The sequence below is a fragment of the Amphiura filiformis genome, chromosome 2 (genome assembly GCF_039555335.1).
Source record: "Amphiura filiformis chromosome 2, Afil_fr2py, whole genome shotgun sequence".
Lineage (NCBI taxonomy): Eukaryota > Metazoa > Echinodermata > Ophiuroidea > Amphilepidida > Amphiuridae > Amphiura > Amphiura filiformis.
In genome coordinates, this window is record NC_092629.1 from 77978012 (window position 1) to 77999939 (window position 21928).

Sequence of the window (21928 nt, forward strand, 5' to 3'; positions counted from 1 at the left end):
AATTAAATATCCCAGTGAGAGAAATGTTGGTGTGTTGGATATAGCTTTACATTATTTTTAAATGTTTATACAGATTGTTAGAATCCCTTTGAAATTCTTCGCTTGCATCCTTTTTATGCACCATGTTCACGAGATCATAAACGTGTTTACGGTTTTTTCCTTCTTTTTCCCCCAAATGTACCCTCTAAAAACCAAGCTTACCCCGGAAGCTAACTCTTGTTTTACTGTTTGATTCCCTAAAATATTAAAACTAAAGAAATTAATGCTGAAATCAAATATTTGAAAACAGTCTGAAAATTTTGGCAGAGTGAAAGTTGACCTGAGTGCAAATATAACGGGTTAAGAAATGAAATGGGAGCTACTTTGTAAAAAAATAATAATAATCAAACTTTCAAATCTAAGATTACGTTATCTGTCAGCAATTAGTCAATAACAACATCAATAACAACAAAACAACGCATAGCTTTCATATTATTACTTTTGCAAGTAATGTTTATCGATGACTATCGATGTAATTGAAGAGTCAAAATTTATTGCAAGTATTTTTGTGTAATCAATATGATATAATCGATTCAGTCCTGCCTTCTTTTTTTATTTGTTACAGCAACGAAGCATGATCACGATGAGAGGAAAAGAAAGCAGAGTTTTCAAAATATTTGCAGTAATTATGTGTTTATGTACAGGTAGGTAAATACTAATAAAATTAAATTTTTAACCAGGTTCACCGTCGCAAGAAATATAGGACTCAAATAGAAGAAGTTTCCGCCCGGGAATTGAACCCAGAACCCCAGGTTTACGAGACCTGTGGCTTAACCATTTGATTTTCCCGTCACTACTTTTTTTTAAACACAATATTGATATGCTCATTCATTTGTGTACTGTTTCTGGGGGTGGGGGATGAGGGGGGGGGTAAATGGGTGTAATATGTTGTGGCGAGGGTGTGGGGATTGTATGAGATGTGTGTGGGGATGCATATCTATAAGTATCCGCGTCTAACAAACTATTTCGAACTATCCACGTCTAACCGACTATTAAACCGATATGCCTACTTATACAAGTACATATCAGACCAGAGGTTACCCCCTTCCCCGACTACAGACTGGTCAGTTTGGCCAGCTCGATTTACCGGGCAGAATATGAACCAACATTGCATAAGTTGGTGTAGTCTAACACCAAAGCATGTGATTTATGGCGTATAATAAAATTGTAATTTTTTGAGCTGGTTTATTTATTTATTTATTTATTTTATTTTTTATTTATTAATGAAGGGGTGGGTGTAATATAGTCCTAACCCTCCCCCTTTTTCGGTGCACTTGTTACTGGTTTCAAATCAGTTGCAGTTAAAACATATAGATTGGACAACTACTTAATCCATTTTTATAAAAAGTAATCCTTATATTGTACTTATTAAAATAATGTGTCATTTTTGCACCAATATGAACTTATTGGCATGATTACAGGTATGTAATGTTCCCTGTTTTTCTTCAAAAAAGAAATGTGGGTTAGCACTATATTGCTACCGACTTTAAACCTGGGGTCCTAGATTTTCTATGAACAACAATTTTTATCTGGAATCATTGAGAATGTGTTTCTTACATCAACAACGACTAAATTCGATATTTTTTCAAAGAAATATCCATCTAGGTAGTTCTAGAAAGTAGTGTGGAATTCTTGGGGCAAAAAGGTCCTAACCCACTAATTTACAAGTGACCGGTTTGTGTGTAAAAATTGTAGGAATGATTTCAACAAAACAGTTAGTCTGTTGAAGAAAGCCTATACTTTATGTTTGTATACTTTATTTATGGAAATTCTCATGTACTTGCCGTCGTTTTATCTTTTCAGTTTCTGTTTCCGTATCCGTAATAGTTTTTGTAAGTCATTGTTATTCTGAAGTGGTAGTCTCCCAGGTATGACCAATCTTTTATTCTAGCCTTTTGTTAGTTACTGAAAATTTGAAGCTCGTGAATTTCAGTTTTCGTTTTGGTAAGTTATATTGATTTTTTACATAAAACCTTGAGATGTGCGGTTGGGTGCCAATCTAGACAAAAGAAGAGTCTAAATTTTACGGTCCTAAATTCGCGGTAAATTGTACGGCTTCAATTGACTTGTGTTTGGTGTATATGTACTTACGCCTAGACGTAAGTGCCTCGTAAAAAAGTCTTGCATTGAAATATATACTAACCATGTTGCCAAGTTATAAGCAAAAGTCTTTCATATTGGCGATGAAACGAGCGTCTAAAATATCCCAATGAGGCGCGTACAAGTGGTGATTTGGTAATCATGTTTTATATTGAAATGCAATACAAAAGAATTTGCATTGGAGCAAAGATAATGTATTCTATTCATGGCAAGCTAATCTGATAATTGGTTGGGCCTATATGCAAGACTCGGGTTTATTTTAAATGTTTATTTTTGCAGAGCTTATTTTCAGTCATGGATCATACTGATAAATTTCGCGAGGGGGAGGGAGGGAGGGAGTGAGATACTTAAGTTGAGACGGAACAAGCGAGAGTGGGAGGGGGTGAGGAAGAAAGAGAGGAGAGGGACTAGAAAGAGAAGAACTCGAGAGGAGAGAGTAGGGACCGGGGACGGGGAGGGAGTGGGAGACTGATCATAGGGGGGGCAGGAGGAAGCAAAATAGGGAGATACACATTGATACGAGGGAAGGGCGACACTGTGGCCCTGCACAAGTGCAATGGGGCGCGACAGGCTCATAAGCGGACCTTTTGTGATTGAAGGGCTTATTTTCAACGTTTTTACAGAAAAAAGTGGACCTTTTCATTCGGATTTGCATTTTGTCATAATAATGTGAATCAATTTATCACTGTCAAACACGAGAGGGCGCTAGACCATTAAAACAGCGGTCGAACACCGGTGTTCAATACTATTTTATCTCCAGCCTTTATGGGCTTTATTGACACAGGCAATTACCTCTATTGAAATAAGCTGATTGGTACTTCAGAGTTAACAATGAAGTCAGATTACAGTAAACTTACTGAATTCCTTGCGTTTTCGTATCTGAACAATAGAGTTACGGAAACTGGAAAGATAAAAAGACCCTTGGTCAAAAAACAACTTATCGCGAAACCAGTAACATGTGTTTTAGGTGGGTTAGGACTTTATTACACCCACCCCTTTATTTATTTATTTATTTATTTATTTATTTATTTATTTATTTATTTATTTATTTTCACAGTATGTTTCTGCGAAAACCAAACTGCCGCTGGGAAAAGGCTGCACAATTACTTATTCCACGATTACATCCGAGAGATTCGTCCTGTTCACAACGCTTCCACTGCAACTCCAGTGATTATGAGGATGGTATTGCGAAATCTATTAACTATGGTAAATTTAAATATTAATTATTTTGAATTAAGTATTCTGCATAAAGGCACTTCCAAGCAAAATTGGACATGACCCAAAACATGAAAAATGCTCAGAACTTTAAAACTTTAAGTGCTACAATGAAAATTTTAGTATCAAATGGAAGAGGTTAACATGTAAGTTGTCTTGCAGTTACGTTGGTGCATGTTTACCTTGAATTTTCTTTGAAAATTTTTTTGGGCTAAATTTGTTACTTTTTGAGTGATAAAAGACCTACATTTTGGATCTCCTTTGCACATCTTCATTAAGGTTTTATTTCATGTTTTTTGTTTTAAATTGCTCAAGGAGTATCGCAATTTACATATTCTATATTTTTCATGTTTTTTTTTAATCTTGTTGAGGGATTTATTACGTAATTCGTTTGCATCTTTTTGGGCGGACAAACTGTAGCACGAGTATATATACCATGTTTTTTGCAAGCAAATGTAAATTTATGAAGGGCAAATTTTTTTAAGGTATATCAAGATAAACCTTAACATAGTAGTCACTAGCTTATCATAATCAATTAAGCTTTATATAGTCTTTTTTGTTTTATGACACCATCAAAATAAAAGAGAGAGAGATGTCCTTTGCTCGTAGCGCGAGTTCCATTTTTCACAGCTGTCCCATATTTACAAACGTCATTAAGCAATAGGCTACGAGGATCTACCTTTGAATGTTGGGTATTAAAATATATTATATATATATATAAATAAATAAAATAAAGATTCCACTCAACTGAGTTTAAAAGCTGGAGTATAAAGTTTGTAAAAGGATGCCCAAAAGTGGAGCACGAGTTACCATGGAATTTCCGATATTTATTTATATATTTTGATTTTAACTTAAATAGAAAGGTACTGCAATTCCATCTTAAGGGCTCCCTGCGGCAAACCGGGGCGGATAGGTACAGCCCAACTCATTTCAAAACAGACGGTGACCCAGCAAACACAAAAACGTTTTAAAAACGTTATAAATAAGTTATATTTTGGCTTTTGGTTTAGGTAAAAACATTTTAATAACATTAAAAACCCGGGTTATATAAAGGTCATGAAAACGTTTTAAAACGTTTTATATGAAAACACACTACAACAATATTTTTTAAATGTTTTTAAAAATGTTATTGTAAACTATTTTCGCAAACGTTTTTTGCCAAATATTTTGTCAACACTTAAATAACATTATGTTAAAATATTTGCACTCAGCAAACACAGAAATGTTCTTAAAATGTTTGTTTCAAAAGGTTTTAATAACATTTAAATGTCGGGTTATATGAAGGTCATGAAAACGTTTTTAAAACGTTATTGCAAATATTTTGGGCAAACTTTTGTCGCAAAATATTTTTTTCAACCCCAAAATAACATTCTGTTTAGAATCTTATGTATCAAGTTTTCAAACATGTTTTTGAAATGTTATTAAAACGTTTTTATACCCTTTATACAACCCGACATTTAAACGTTTTCTGTAAAACATTTTATAACCTTTTGCGAATTTTGTTTTGTTTTGTTGGGCAGTAGATTATCAAAAAATATTTTTAAATGTTATGAAAACGTTTTATACTCTTGATATACCCTTTATATAACCCGACATTTAAACATTTTCTGACAACATTTTTTAACCTTTTGCGAATGATGTCGAAAACGTTTTGTGTTTGCTGGGGATATACATGTTTAGGTGTGACTCTCTATGTACGCGGGACCGACGGCTTAATGTCCTCTCCGAAGGAGGGAGTATTCTCATGATGCATTTCCTAAAATTTTGACCCAAACATTCCTATTCAGCACCCTCGAAAGTACAAAGAAACACTTTCAAAACTTCTGCCGTGCACTAATTATTTCCACGGGGAATCATTATTCAACCCCTACTAAAGAGTTCATTTTGATCCCGTTAATAAATTTTATTTTAATGAATAAGCTCAGTATATGGCCTCACGTTCATTTTTAACAAATCACGGTTCTTAAATTAATATTTTGGCGTACGTTGTATTTTCAATTATTTCGTTCTTATCTTTTTCGCCAGGATACCCCTGAACAGGTCTTTTCGGTGGGAGCATGGTTAAAATTTGTAAGTATCTCTAAAACTCAAAAACTGTTTGCAAACTAGATTTAGTGTTTTTTGAAATTTTCACGTAACATTTTTAGACAAAGGTGACATCCATGTTGAAATATATCTGCTTACTCCGATCTTTTTATTTCACCTGGCTGTCGTTTCTAAAAAATGACGTCAGCTGCGATATTTGGGTTGAAAATGTAGTTTTTAGGACTTTTTTTACCACAATATCAATATGAAAATAGCTATTACTTTGAAAGTAAAACAAAAACAAAATAAAACAAACTTTATATCTCGATGCAATATTTTGGGGATTTCGTTCAATAGTATCAAAAAGGTTTATATATTACATGGTAAATCATGGTATAAGTTTTAAAATTTAATTAAGATATTTGAAAAAGCAATCATGTAAACTTCATGAAACCAAGGTTTTTTTTACCTTTGACCTATATATAATCTAGTTTAATGTAAGTTTGCAATAGACTAATTTGTCATTTATACGCTACTCAAATAAATTTCAATTTTTGTTTTCGCGGAATCACTGAAAATCTCTTTAATATTTCTCACAGCACCATCTAATGCTTGTTAACCATGCAGCGTATTATAATTGAAGACCGAATTGAAGACTAGTTGAATTGAAGACTAGTTGCGTATGACGTCCTGTCAACCAGTCCAAAATGCTGTGCTGCGCAGGTCAGCAACCAATCACGTCGCGCCTTTGCCCTGACGTCACACGCAAACAAGTCTTTTTTAATTCGGTGTTCAATTATATCTGATACTTTTCAGAAATGGACAGATGAATTTCTTACGTGGAATCCTGACGAATTTGACGGAATTCAAAGGCTCCTGGTTCCTGTCAATGGCATTTGGTCTCCAGATATTACTCTGCATCATAAGTACGAATACACTCAAACGCTGGTATTGTTGCATTGTGTTATGAATAGCGCCATCACCAAACCAAGCATCATCCCCTCCGTTATACAATCATTAAAATTGCCCCTTCCCTAAAAAACCAAAAGGGTATAATTTTATGATGTATTGTTGGTCGAAAAAAAAAAAAATGTAGTTCACAGCATCTTGCGAATGCTAGTGAGCTTTAGCAAAAAATGCATTGCTCAATTCATAGCGAGCGTGTAGAAGAATGCAAATATCACAGATATACTTTTGTAGGTCCTGTGGTTCTTGAGTTATGTTGTAAAGAGTGCTGAAACAACAACACTTTTGTAAAACGTACATAACTCGTTAACAACAATAACTTAATCAGGTTTTCAAAGTATATGATTTGTAGAATGCAAAACACCAAACTGTTATTTTTCAATAATATATTAATTTGGATAATGAAAATCGATTTTTTTTGGCTGCTTCGACCAACAATACCGCGTATACCCTTAAGTTCAGTTTATTTAAGTGTGGAAATTTAAAACCAGGTTATGGTTCAAGGTACATGCTTTGTTCACCTCAGAGTTTAGTAGACACGTCATAAAGCTTATTTCCCTAAACAGGAGCGATTGTGTTTCAATTGTGGCGACACTACCCGAGGAAATGATCTTGTTTGTCATGTTTGTAGGCCTAATTTGCAGTTAGAACTGAATCATAAGAGTAGTACGTCTTTCGAAAAAGACGTTAAGCCGTCGTGATCGCGTCGGTCCAGTACCCCTCATAACTTTATCGTCGCCCGCTTCTTTTGTTATGCATAGTCGCGCTAAAAGTCGATCGATACAAGTTGAAAGCAATATTTTTTTCTTCCGAAATTTCAGTTAAAACATAGTGCTTGGATATACATTTAACCAATAAAACCTGGTGTTAAAATTAGGCATGAAATTGTATCTTTTAGTATAAGTTTTATGATTTTTATAGGCCTTAACTTCGCCCGCGAGCTTTTTTCGGAATTCATTTTTTAGCATTTCATACTTATATAGTTTGCTAAAGAAAGATATTTCCCACCTCAGTAAGGCATATCGTTTGGGTCTATAAACACTCCTCAAAAGAATTAAAGGATCAATTGAATATAATCAGCATTTTTGAAAACATTGGATATGATGATAATATTATTGATAATTGTGCCTAATCTTTCATTACATAACTTGTTCCCTAAGTTGTAAACAAAATTCACTCATTACAAATATCCGCTATCACCCACATCTTGAGGTGAGGGGGGAAAATGAAGGCTAAAATTTTGATTTTGAAGCCATTTTTCAAACGTCACCACGGTCAAGGTCAAGTCACATATTGAGATGGGTTTCTGTATGTGATATGTGTTTGGGTCTATACGTCACATTAGTGGGTATAAGATGCCCTCAATGTATCCCCGGGGTGGGGAATGCCATTAATGTAACCGCACAAAAGATTATCTCCCGGCCCCCTCCTCACTTATCTGAGGGTAGGGGTCATAATTGAGCTCCCTTAATACTGCAACGTAATGCATAAATGAATACTCTATAATGTTCTGTCGTTCTGTACCATTTAATGATCACGATGATCAAAATTCTCGATTCGTCACTCTGCCGAATTCATAACGATATAAAGAAGAGCATTTGTGCAGCGTATTATCTCGCGCATTCGGTTTTTAAAGATTTTGACTTTTACCGCTTGAAAGGGGCGCAGAATCGATCGAAGGGGAGATTGGTAGATTCGGTGCCTTCTAAGACGTCGTCAATGGCGCATGCCACCCTTGTTATAATGATTATAATGAGAGGGCAGTATATCAATGTTGTTTGTCTATAGGGGCGTTTACTTGGGTGGACAAACGATAGGCCTACTAAACAAAACTTGTTCTTATTCAATTTTTCTCACTCTCTTTTTTTAAGTGCCGATGAAGATTTTGAGCAGTATAAACCAGATTCTTTCGCAGCTCTTTCCCCTGATGGGACCGTAATATGGTTTTCGCCAGCAATATACACTGTCGTATGTAGAATGTGGGTGAAATGGTTTCCATTCGATGTCCAAGTTTGTGATATGGTTTTTGGATCTTGGGCTTATCACGGTTTAGAGATCGATCTTTATCCAGAGGAGAGCATAGATGCGTTTACACACAGGTATTTAATTGCGAGTGATAAATGGCTAACAGCAAGCAGTCGCTGGGCGCGGGAAAACAAAGTTCAATGATTGAAAAACCTCATATAATAAGTGGACCCCAGTGACAAAACTTTATAATGTAACGATAAAGATTTCGTTATTTTGTGTGACACGTAAAGAAATGTTCAAACTTAACAGGATTTGCATAGCAAATGATGGTTAAAAGGGAAGCACAGTGTGTTGGGACATGGTCTTCAACCTGACACACAATTTGAATTGAATATTGGGGCCCACTTTGTTACATAATTATGAGATTTTGCATTTGACCTTTGAAATTACATTTATTTATTTATATATTTTATTATTATTATTACTATTATTATTATTATTATTATTATTATTATTATTATTATTATTATTATTATTATTATTATTATTATTATTATTATTATTATTATTATTGTTGTTGTTATTATTATTGTTATTATTATTGCAAAGATTATCATTCATCCCGGTGTTAATAACTATGAAATAATCTGATATACGTTTTGTGAGTGGCAATATTTCACATCCCATCACAGGTCAACGAACTTTTGCCGCTTTAAAATCAGTGGGCCTGATGGTGCATCCGAAATAGAATGTGCAATATTGCCACTCACAAAACGTAAGTCCAGTAGATCAGATTATAAATCAAATTTCCTAATTATTATTATTATTATTATTATTATTATTATTATTATTATTATTATTATTATTATTATTAGTGTTATTATTATTATTATTATTATAAAAAAATTTGTAATTTCAATATCACGTATTGTTCGTCTTTGCTTCTGTCCAATCAGGTACATTGCAAATGGTATTTGGGATATGGTTGACATCCGCTTCAAGAGAGAGGTGGTACACTATCTTTGCTGTCCTGAGCCGTACCCGGAAGTACATTTCACTTTAGTATTCAAACGTAGCCCCGCCTTCTATATCTATTACATGATAGTACCCTGTATATTACTATCTATATTGTCGCTATTGGTATTCTACTTGCCACCTGATTGTGGTGAGAAGCTCACGCTATCCATCACTAATCTACTGGCGTTGGTCGTGTTTCAACAAATGATTGCCGCGAATATGCCACCAACTTCAGAAGACTCGCCGATTATTGGTAAATACTTGATTTTTTAAACTTTGTATCGATTAATGTTGCTCTACCGCTGGTCGACCGCCAATACCATTGACAGAGCCGGTGAATTAACCGCGTTCTATTGTTCCAAACCATTTACCGGTTCTGTCAGAGTCCAGGCGCTTGAATGGCATTTGGGTTATAACGCCATCCGTAATGTGCATAATCTAAAACATTAACATGATCTCAGAAAAAAAAAGTTATATTTGTGACTTTTGAATGCAAACAACAGTTAAGGGCTGGGATATGAACGTTTGGACAGTATTTATTGTGGGAGATTAGAGCACATCAGATATATCGAATTGCATTCTGAATACGAAGAATGTACTTCTGATATCAAATAATTTTGTTTTTTTGAAATTCGTGATATAATACACATTTTATGGCAAATGATTAAAACTTGATATGTTTGATATTTAACAGTCCTCGAAGTAAACTTCTAAGTCTAATGATATGTACTTAAAGTGTATGTAGCGGGGATGAAATAAAGTTTACTTCGAGGACTGTAAAATATTATCAAATTTTAATAATTTGTTATAAAATTTGTATAATATCGCGAATTTCAAAAAATCAGAACTATTTGATATCAGAGGATATTCCTCGTATTCACAATGCAATTCGATGTGTCTGGTGTACTCTCAGCTCCCACAAAAATACGTAAACTATATTAACGTGTACTATAAGCAGTGGCGTACCGTGGTCGCCCCAACCCCGGGGGCTGAAGAACAAACAATTTTGCCGCCCCTTCCTTAACAGCCCGAAAAGGTTGACCCAATTTTTTTCACGGTCGTTTGAAAAAGTGAAGAGCAAAAAAAAAAACATTTTCGTTTTGCCGCCCCGTTCGTTTTGCCGCCCCGTTCGTTTTTGCCGCCCCTGTTTTTTCCGCCCTTCTTCTTCCGCCGCCCCTCGTTTTTGCCGCCCCCTACTTTGACCCCGGGGGGCTGGCGCCCCCACAGCCCCCAATAAAAATACGCGCATGATAAGATCCCTTAAATCAGACCTTAAGTTATAGAAATTTGACTGAAAACAAGCAGAATTGGGTTTATCATTCTGGTGAAACTGCACGGAATTAGCCTAGCACAAAATTATTCTATTTAGGGATTATACAGCTTTATTCCGTAAGTTGCTTGATTCTTCAATGGAGTCTTTACTCATGCATATCTTACACCAATGATACGCCATAACTGGCGGGTTCTCCGTTTATCGCAACAACAACGCTCACGTAAAACTATTTACTTGTTTATCCTTTTTATTCAGGTACTTATTTCTTGTGTATGATAGTCATGGTGTGCGCGTCTGTGATGGCAACTGGCGTCGTAATGCATCTTAGTTCTATATCCCGGCCTGTACCACGATGGGTGAAGTGTGTGTTTCTTGACTTCTTGTCCCGTGTGCTCTGTGTATCACCTGTAAACCTAAACGACTCTCAAGGCACATCCACGCCAAGATCTACCATTCAAAATCCAACTGCCAAAGACGTATACTTATCCAAAGGGGACGATGGTACGGAAGTGGTGAATGATAATAGTGTCACCCAAGGTCCAGTATCGAGATTTAATTCGGAACTTCGAGAAGTGTTAGATACATTACACTTTATAAAAACAGATCTTACCTTTAAGAATGCGTGTAAGTTGGACCATTTGCAATGGCGATGGGTTGCGATAATTTGTGATCGGTTACTGTTGCATATTTTTGTCATTTTTATGGTTGTGTGTACACTTTGGCTCTCACTTGCGATTGTTTTAGGAAGCGAAGAAGCATATGATGAAGTAAAACGTGATCTGGATACAAACTGGTATAATTGGAGACAGAGATAAACATACTAGTTTGCGTCTGACGTCATCTGTCAATCAAACTCGAGCACGGCTTGTTTGCAAGTGCCGTGATGATGATGAGTTGCTGAACGCGACAGTAAAACCGGGCGCCTTATTGTTAATTTTGCACCTTCACACACACAAACCATCTCAAAAGTTAGGTCTTTATAGTAGGAAACTTTCTTTCCCGGAGGCACCATGTCAACAATGCCTAGTAAAGTAGCTTTTTGCCTTGTAAAAGTACGTCGCAATTTTCTGATATTTTTTTTCTCCGATCGGCACAAGATAAATCGGCCTTCTTTTTACGCGCTATTAACCAATTAAGGATCATAGGGAATTTGATTGACATTGACGTCAGACGCAACGTAGTCTTTTTATCTCTCTCTTCAATTATAGACCATAAGATATTACACTTCTCACAATGCATTTCTTCCATTTCAATTGTATGTAGCTGATTAGGAAGGCTATCTAGTACAACATGGGTTGATAGTGACAAAAAGTAACTCAATGGTTAGAGCACACCAAGGTCTAGCAAAATATGTTTATTTTTTGACCATCTACCAATGTTTAGGCAGTCCATTCTCAACGTGAAAAGAAAGGAACAAGTACAAAGTAATGCGAGTGTCACTTCATGAAGTGAAGTGTGGAGCTTTATCATGCTGTAAAGGATTCTTGGAAGGGTAATGTATCGTCACTGCTGGTAGACATTAAAGGTCCACCGTAGTTGGCCTGGTCAACTGGCAGGTTTATACAGGAACTAAATACCAACAATTACTAACTTCTAGAGGTGTAAGTATACCAAAAACATCGGTTCCGTTAATGTTGCAAGACGAAAATGCTGATTTAAATATTACTAAAATAAACACCACCATGTACTACATGGTGTACTTGTTTCGTAAATATGACCTGCTACCACAAAATTAGTATAAAGTCACAAGTTGGTAGTTTCGAAACCCACTGGCTACTGCGTTGATGACCTTTGCTTCTTACGCACCTGTTCAAGCCATTAGTTTGTATGTATGTCCTTTCAGAATGAGGGCACAATGGGCCATTCTCGAAGGACATACTACTGGCTTGTTTAGGTACGCGGCAAGCAAAGAACATCAAAACAGTCACCCAGAATGCCTCGAAACTACCAACTTGCGACTTTATTCTAATTTCGTGGTAGCAGGTCACATATTTTCATTACGTTTCAGATCCCTTAAATTTTTTGAGCAATTATTCTTCTTGACATCTTTACTTCCCAGGGATTTTTTTTCTTTCTCCCGTAATGACCAAAACCAGTTTGTCTTACAACCAAGGGCGTAGGTCTAAATAAGTTACATCAGATGACCGTGTTCAGATCCCGAGTGTCCACACGCCACAATTAAAGCCGGGAATCCTCGAGTTTTACAATGTCTCAAGACGTCAGTTCTGGAATTACAACCGGAAGCTTACTGTGACCCATCTAGTGGCGCAACGAATTGTATTTATCCTTCACGTGGCGGTAGCACTCGAATACCACTCGAGGATGACTCGACGAAATCGTAAAATCCCATTAATTTGGAGGCAACCTTCACAGTTCACACGGCATCCCCCACGTTTTGCTCGAGAACCGCGTTGCTTAAGTGTCTCAGGTGACCTCTGCCTGGGGCATTTGGTTATTAAATGTTGACAGCTGGTAAGGGGCTATTAGAGGGGTATTGCTAGAAGCAATTTGTTGCCATAATGTGGTTAGATACCGCAAGTTTTTACCGCATTTTAATGATTCTAGCGCAATAGTTTTATGCAAAAGGTTTATTGTACATAAAATTTTACGGAGGAGGTCAGACAACTTTGCTGCCGGATGAGTACAAAACAAATTTAAGAGTGGATGTATCTTATGTCAAAAACAGAATAACTCTGCTATACCCTGCGCACGAAGTACACTACGCAAAAAAAGTTTCTTTATGGTTAGGAAATTTACCCACTATTAAAATCTAGCGACTAATTCTGTACGTTTGCTAAATAATCGCATGCGGGTGATTGTCCTGCGCATTTTGACACCTCAATCACTACACTACGACACTCCTGAGAAAAGATATGAATGTTTAAGTAACACGAGGTCGAAAAATAAAAATTGCAAAAAGGCCTATTCAAGTTTTCAGCATAAAAGAACACAAAAAACATGCAGATAAATTTTTTTGTTTACTTGCTGAGCACATTTCAGACATCATACTGCCGCTTTCAACATCAATTGAGCTTAATCTCTTTTTCTTTTAGTACTTTGTGTGTCCACCGTTGGCTTCCCTTACAGCAGCCACGCGGCGTCTCATGCTCCTAATGAGGCGTCGAATGTTACCTTGCTCAATCCCGTTCCACTCATTGATAACGATGCGACGCAATCCCACCAGAGTTGTATCTGCCTTTATCTTTTTTACTTGTCTCTTGAGCTGATCCCAAAGGTTCTCCAACGGGTTAAGATCAGGGCTTCTGGAGGACCACTCAAGTGTCTCAATTCCTTCTGTTTTGGTAACATATTGAACGTACAGTATCTTCCAAACTGCTGTAATCATGACCTGTTTTGAATCCCTTTTCCAAACCCATCTCTCAAAACGTGAATGTCTTAGTATACCCACTCACCTTTGTTTTTGATCATTCATCTGCACAATAAGCAAAGGATTATCCAACATGCATCAAGGAAAATGCTTTAAATTCAAATTGAAAAGGCGGGAATAATGAAACCGCCTTCGATCAGTAAATCAGCTCTAAAACCATTGAATAGGCTTCTTTGCAATTTTTATTTTCGACCTCGTGTTACTTAAACATTCATATCTTTTCTCAGGAGTGTCGTAGGGTAGTGATTGAGGTGTCAAAATGCGCAGAACAATCCCCCGCATGCGATTATATAGCAAACGTACAAAATTAGTTGCTAGATTTTAATTGTGGGTAAATTTCCTAACCATAAAGACATTTTTTTGCGTAGTTTATAACCCTTTCCCTAACCATAACCATAACCCTAACCTAACACAGGGTGCGCAGGGTAAACCAGAATTGTACCTCAAAAACAAACGTTCAATTACAAACAAGTAAACAAAAACGATCTTGCAGCAACGCAGTAAGATTTTTAAGATATTGTGCACTTGAAAGCTGAAATAGATAACAAACTAAAAAGTTCAGTCTGGAAAGAAAATAAGTTTTAAACAAATAAATAAAAACATTCATAAAAACCTTTACAATAAAGCACATTAATAAGGCACATTATAGATTACAAGTTTTTTTCATTATACGCAACATAATATATGATTGTGTTATACCTTTATTTGTTATATATGAGTTTTTTAAATATTTTGAAATGTAATAAATATACTTTTTTTTGTAATAGTGTATAATTTAAATCATTGTGTTTTATCTGTCCATAAATCTGGCAATAATTGTAATGTGTTCCAATATTATTACCGGATGCTTTTATTTTGTTATAAACCTAACATTACACACCGGAAGCGCAAATTTAAAACAAACCCATAATATCATACCAGTAAATTGCAGTTCGTTCCAGTTTTGTCTACTAGCCATTTTATATGCCCTCATAGTTTTTGGCTGGAAAATATCATGCAGGGGCCTCCAATCACTTCGAAACTACACAAATTAGTTTGCCCTATCTGTGATATACGGTTCTTGAGCTATAAGCCAAAAGGTCAAAGGTCAAATGTTGGGCTCCGTGGAGGTAAACACTAAAACATTGTCTGATTTTAACCAAAATGGTCTCAAAGTGTTCGTCTTACAAACATAACTCATTTAACATGTTTAAAGAATAGTTTGTCATGTTTAGGATGTTTATTTACATAGGTAACATCAAATATATGTCATGGTTAATAAGTGTGCAAAGGTCATCGATCTCTCTTACCCTGCTACCTAGGTAACGAACCATCCCAGATATGGCAAACTGTTCTTAATTTGGAGTGTCTTTCAAGGACGAACAAATTAAGACCTTTTTTATAGATATCGGAGCATTTTTGTGTACTTGACCCATGTGGAGCCCAAATATGACCTTGCTTATAACGTCAAAATGAATAGCAATATTCTAACTATGATCTCAAAAAAAAAATGATACAAAAGCGGCGACATCGAACAGTCTGATTAGAAGGAGTGCGCATGATGTAGCTCATTGGTACGGCATGGTGACAAAATAATTCGTTTCTTTGTTACCATTGAATCGAACGCAATATGCACTGACATGTATGATAACCAATTGTACTACACGTAACTTCGAAATTTTGTGATTCCAGTGTGTATTTTTGGAGTTTAAACAAAAAAAAGGTACCCGGTATTTTCATTCGGACACACTGTACTGCGTTGTAGAAAAACCACTTCAAAGATAACTTTTTGTTTCAAATTGTAGTTGCCTTATATGCGAAAGGACTGTCTTTCTATGTTAGTTTATATCGTATTCATTATTAAAAACTAGATTTTTGAGATTTAGTGCTTGATACATTTTTGAACTGTGGTTGCATCCCGGTTCTATTCACATATCTTCTTTACGTGGTCATTGAGTCATCGAAAAGAATAAGTGCTATTTTCAATACGCTTGGCGAATTAAGAAATGATGTGCTCCAAAATCCTCCACTTATTTTTCTTCTTTAGGTTATAAAAGTCACAACTAGGGTTTCTGTAAAAGAAAAAGATATCAACTGAATTTAAAGAAGTCAAGATACTACTCTACCACGTTAGTGGGCGAAGGAGTTGGGGTGATTGATCCGTATGGAACCACTCTCAGAAACCATCTTTCCATAGGTATATGCGTGTGAAACGTGTGAAATGCCACTAGGGAAAATGTTCAAATTTGCAAAAAACGGCAAATATTACACACATTTACGCAAAATTGATAAAATGTACGTTCATTTAACGTTGGCAAATTACATTGAATTATGTACAATTTTGTGTAACTTAGTGAATATTTAGCGAATCATTGATAACTTTGCTCAACGGGTTTAAGCAACTAAACATCTCAAAAAGTAATTACCACCACCCCCCTTAAATAATGACAATTATTCAAAAACTGGTGTGGTATTACAAATATGTAAAATGCGTTGGAAGCAGAATTTATTTCTGCGCATTTTGACACCTCATTTGATATGATAGCTCAGAAAACAATAAAACACCGGTCAATTTAATGTAGTGAGATCCAGATTTAAAAGTTGCACTTACAACAATACAAAAACACTCAGATATCATTACACAGATTTCATTCCATACTTAATACAAATCAATAGATTTTACTGCAACTATCAAATCTTGGGTTACATTGATTTAAATGCACGCTGTGACGTGAATATTTAAACAATTGCTACAAATGAGGTGTCAAAATACGAAGAAATAAATTCTGCTTCCAACGCATTTTACAGAATTGTAATACAATAGCCCGTTTTTGAATAATGGCCATTATTTAAGGGGGTTATTACTTTTTTTTGGAGATGTTTATATTGAACTCATTGGGTTTGTAAATCAGAAGTAATTTGGCCTTTGACCACGATTGCGCATTGCGTGAATACATAACAAATTACATCATCATAACGTAATACAAATACATAATAAACTAACATAATCTTACCCGTATTTATTATTTACAAATGGCTACTGATGCTTCCATTTTATTTGTTACTGATCCGACAATAAATATTTTGGAAATCAAGTGTATTTTATCATAAACCCTGACACATACAAAGAAAAAATCATTTATAGAAAGATTTTAACTCTTAATCTCAATACAAAAATCTTCACCTCCGTAATTTTTAGCTGTTACTACTACAGCCTTCGCCAGCGGAATGACCCGATCAAACACACTTGAAATCTTTCTACACATGCTATATGGATTACCAAAAGAGATGAACTTTCATGTAAACAATATCATTCTTATCTGGTAATTCAACTTTCATAATTATACTTTTTTGGAGAGCTTCATTTCACTTCGGGGTAACCTACCTCACACGTAGTTGAATCTACAACAGCCTGAACATCTTCATCCGTCAAATGGCGTTCGTGTCGATGAAAGTTGCAGAGCCCTGCGCTCAATGTCTCCGCATTCGAATTATATGTAGCTGTATAATGGAATATGAGATCATCCAAGAAATTCATGTAAACATTTCGGTGGTGGTGGGGGCACTCGACTTTTGAAGTAAGGGTTTGTGGACAGAGATTTCAAACTAGAGACTTTCAGTAAGAGATTTGACGCCAAAAAGGGTGTCTTTGGGCGACACATCACTAAAATGGGGGTGATGCAGTGAGATCTGGGCAAATATTGTTAAAATTGTCTAAATTTAGAGCAATTTTTGAGAAAACGAGAACAGGGAAAAGTTTAAAATTTGAAAAAAGCTTAAAATTTGTTCAGAAATGTCTAAAAAGGGCCCATTTAGTGACAGCACTATCGACTCATATTACAATGGATGGCAAATCATTACAAATGATCAAATCGGAAGAAAGGTATTATGGGAAGTAAAAGATATCTTCTCTGGAAATGGGCCACATATTCACATTTTATAACTTACCGTCAAGATAATAAACATTGTTAACGTATAAGTTTTCCAATCCGCACAATGATCCAGAGTTTCGGTTTGCATACAGGGTCATTGATTTATCTTGCAGATCACGCGGTCCGTTGAATACCTTCCATACGTTCAGTAGGTAGTCATTTCCGTCATTGGTCAGGCCTGTAACTTTGACCTTTAAAACTGAAGAAAAGCATAATAATGCATTGTACATCTCAAGCATGTAAGTAGGATAGATACAGATGAGTTGACCTTTGAATCTCAGACCTGGAATGAGTCCTATCGCATCGCATTTTGCACCTCAAAATATGCTTACTGCAATCTACTGTAAAAATGGGGTTGAAATTGCAATTCAGCTTTCTCACCTATACTGCTGCCTCGTTAAACCGCGTAAACGTAAATTAATTGTAAAACCCGAAATAATTGGTATCAACAAATCAAAGATTTGATCTCGTGCGCTAAGTTGTAATGTTTGAATATTTCATGTTCTAATGTATGATGCGTAAGCCTCTTCCCTTGTTTGTATGATTATATTAGGCTGGTGGGTAAGCATCATTAATTGATCTTGTGCACTGATGTGTTGTGTGTTGTTTGTACTTTTTACTCTGACTGCTCATTATCCATAAGTACCAGACTTGAGCTATGTTTAGGGATAGTCCGTGTAGCTCAGTGGTTAGAGCAATCGCCCGACAAGCGCCAGGTCTGTGGTTCATGTCCCCGCACAGGCAGGTATGTTCAGAGTTTTTTTCTGGTTTATCTGTCTATGCATGTTATGTTCCAGTGTAATTTCATGTTAAATTGTGCTAGTGTGTGAAGCGTGGTTCTTCTTTCCCCTGTAATACGGGTACCCATACGTTTCCACTTTTTAATACGTTTTTTTAACTGTTTAAAAATGTCGATATCGACATCGAAAACTGAAATCTAATCATGCTAATTGAACTTTACGTTAATGTAACCTGGCACACCGGCATCGCCTGGTAAATAATTACATTATACAGCAGAGAAACTAAAATCAATACCCGGGATCTATACGCTATGCACGATTTGATTTTCAGACGATAAATCTTTGGATATCGGGGTAGAAAATGATGAATATCTCCCGTCATTTTTGGTTTCTAAAGAACCCAATTGTAAGGCTTGTACTGAATATATGTGTTGAAAGAATATGATATTCGTTAGCATGGTTAGCTTGCGTATTGAGAAAGAACCGTGCGTTTTGAACTCAAAACTGACAAAAGTCTGATTTTATATGTACCGAACAAAAAAAAGACATCTGCCCTCATTCGTAAGCACTCGGGTCACGGAAGATACACGGTACTATTATTAGCGCAGCGTAGGTCACTGGCGGAGGCAGTCTAAAAGCAGACGACGTCATGACGTATGCCATGCTCACTGACATCTAGAGGTCAGTCACCAGGCTATTGTCAATAGCCTTAGTCGGATGTCCCTCGGCCCAGTATGCGTCTCAAAACTATTAAACAGGTCGGAACAAAATGGCCATGCGTGGCTGTGGATTCAACCTACCATCATGGCGATTTCTGCCATGAAGATATCGGGGCGATGACATTGTGCCTGGTCCCACACAAAGAGCGTAAAGTTCCAAGTTGGTAGTTTCGAGATATCCTGGCTGCTGAGTTGATATTCTTTGTTTAATGCACACATGTATGTACAAACCAGTAGTATGTCCTTTGTGAATGACCTATTGTGCATATTGTGCCCCATTCACAAAGGACATACTTCTGGCATATAAAAATTCCCCATTCACAAAGACATACTTCTGGCATGCGCAGTTGCGCGTCAAATAAAGAACGTCAACTCACCAGCCTGGGGTCTCGAAACTACCAACTTGCTATTTTACGCTCATTTCGAGGGAACAAGTCACAAATAATGACGTTGTGAAGTGCCAATTTAGAATTTATACATATCGTTTGCCTAGCCAATATTACTTTATCATTACTTTTGATAGCATTTCGTTGATACTTCTGATTATGATATAAATAAGTAATCCCAACCATTTTAAATCTCGCCCCTCAATCTCATGAGAAGGAATTACACACAACTTTGTGGTGCATTTTTGCACCTTAAGACAACTTTTCTAGTTCCAGGCTGCCTAAGTCACATGTTTACATTAAAAACGCTACACAAACAAACTTAAACATAGCAATAATAAATAAATTTAACGATATTATTTTTTTAAACAAGATACATGAACTTAAATCCAAAACGAGGCTAAGTCACATTGAAATGAAATGAGGACGCATGATTCATTCTTGCATTACTGCGACTCTTTTAAAAAGGGTTTTGTTTTTGAAAAATTGGTTCGATTTACCATTTTCAAAATACTGCTAATCTAAAAAGGAGATCAAGTTTACTATTATTGGACGTGACCTCCTTGTTAGGTTTTAGACACTAAAAATGATCCTTATCACTACCAGCTTTGAGATGCACTATGATTTGGAGGCTTAAAATGTTTAGGTGGCTACTTGCAGCAAATTTGAGGAAAAGGTTTGTCAAAATCAAGCGTAGCTTTAACCGCTTTTCTTCAATTAACGAATTACTGGGTGTCCCAAAAAAAAGAGGCCCCACATTGCGCCTTCTTTTTCTCCTATTTCTGAAACGTTGATCAAATATATTTTGGTATGTAAAGAAACCCTAAATCGTTAGCTTTAATAAACCAAAACAATTCTTTCAATCGGCTCACAATTATATTAAGATATGCCCTCTTTAAGAAATGTACCCGTTTTTCACTCTGTCCACGGATGAGGTTTGTAACATCAAAGATTTAAACGAAACACACGGTTAATGACATGGATAGATAATAGCATCAGTCTTGGGAAAGCATTCACTATAAGCGAGGATCACCAGCTAGCTTCGTACATCTTCGCAACCCCGTATTACTGCTGCATTCGCAAGTATCCGGCGCACAAGGCCTTAAGGATGGTTCAATGAGAACTAGGGCTGAAACCTGTATTCGTCACGGAGGCAACCAGGTAGAGGGCAGAGCAGCACAGTAAACTCACTTCAAAAGAACCAAAGACAAACTAAACAGCCCTTTTCAGGGCTACCTTTTATTCAAAAAGAGAAATGACTTATGTTGTCAATAAAAGAAAGCAAGAAACGAGAAAAACATAAGTAATTGCAAGTATAGCAAAAGAAGTCCCATCCCACATCAATTTTGCCCAAATTAATGACACTTAACAAAATCCATAGCCCATAAGCCCACCGGTAAAGCCCATTCCCTTAAATAAAGTTGTTATTTTATAAAGTTATCATCGAGGAATGTTTTATATTCATGCATGGTATATGCACTTTTCAATCTTTGCAGTAGCCAAACCTCCTCAGTGGACAGAGTGAAAAACGGATACATTTCTTTAAAAGGATTATCTTCAAAAGTTATGAGCCGATTGAAATAATTGTTTTGGTTTATTAAAGCTAATGATTGTAGGTTTCTTTACATACCAAAATATATTTGATCAACTTTTCAGAAATAGGAGAAAAGGAGGGCGCAATGTGGGGCCTCTTTTTTTTGGACACCCTGTATAATCGAACTAGTGAAAAAAGAAAGAAACCAATGAATTTAATGAATGCATAAATAATCAATAAAATCTCAATACTTACATACGGCATTGTTGCGGCATAAAGAACCTTCAATAGTTGGTCTCCTGCATGAGCACCCATAGACCGTAGATGGGAGGACAACAAACGCAAGCACAAGACAAAGGTAACGTACTGATATCATCTTCAAGGTTGTACCCTAAAACAAAAGATACACATAAATATCAACACTTTTATTTTTTGTCCTTTGCACAGCATCTTATATTGTAAGAGATGGCAGTTCATGAGTTAGGTTGTAATTCTCTCTACCACCATTGTGTGTGACTGCTGCGGCTTAGCTAGGGTTGTGGCGCCCGGGTGAACATGGTGAACGGATACAGAATGGTGCCCACACCCACATTCCTTAAACAGTTTCGCGTTGGATTTCAGTCTTAAAATGGTCTTTTACATGATTC

The 21928-nt window shown here is 36.2% G+C and overlaps 2 protein-coding genes across 2 annotated transcripts; one reads left to right on the forward strand and one right to left on the reverse strand.

Moving 5' to 3' along the window:
* Window positions 1–610: 610 nt before the first annotated feature.
* Window positions 611–13980, forward strand: LOC140146648 (neuronal acetylcholine receptor subunit alpha-9-like). Its single transcript, XM_072168519.1, has 7 exons — window positions 611–683; window positions 3197–3345; window positions 5380–5424; window positions 6196–6305; window positions 8217–8444; window positions 9270–9583; window positions 10859–13980. Exons 1-7 carry the CDS (start codon window positions 614–616, stop codon window positions 11416–11418), a joined length of 1476 nt encoding a protein of 491 aa, XP_072024620.1. The 5' UTR covers window positions 611–613; the 3' UTR covers window positions 11419–13980.
* A 736-nt stretch (window positions 13981–14716) lies between these two features.
* Window positions 14717–21669, reverse strand: LOC140137123 (uncharacterized). Its single transcript, XM_072158781.1, has 4 exons — window positions 21537–21669; window positions 17919–18101; window positions 17356–17471; window positions 14717–16042 (listed from the first exon to the last, which is right to left on the reverse strand). The coding sequence occupies exons 1-4, from the start codon at window positions 21655–21657 to the stop codon at window positions 16034–16036; spliced, it is 429 nt and encodes a 142-aa protein (XP_072014882.1). The 5' UTR covers window positions 21658–21669; the 3' UTR covers window positions 14717–16033.
* Between the last annotated feature and the right edge of the window lie 259 nt (window positions 21670–21928).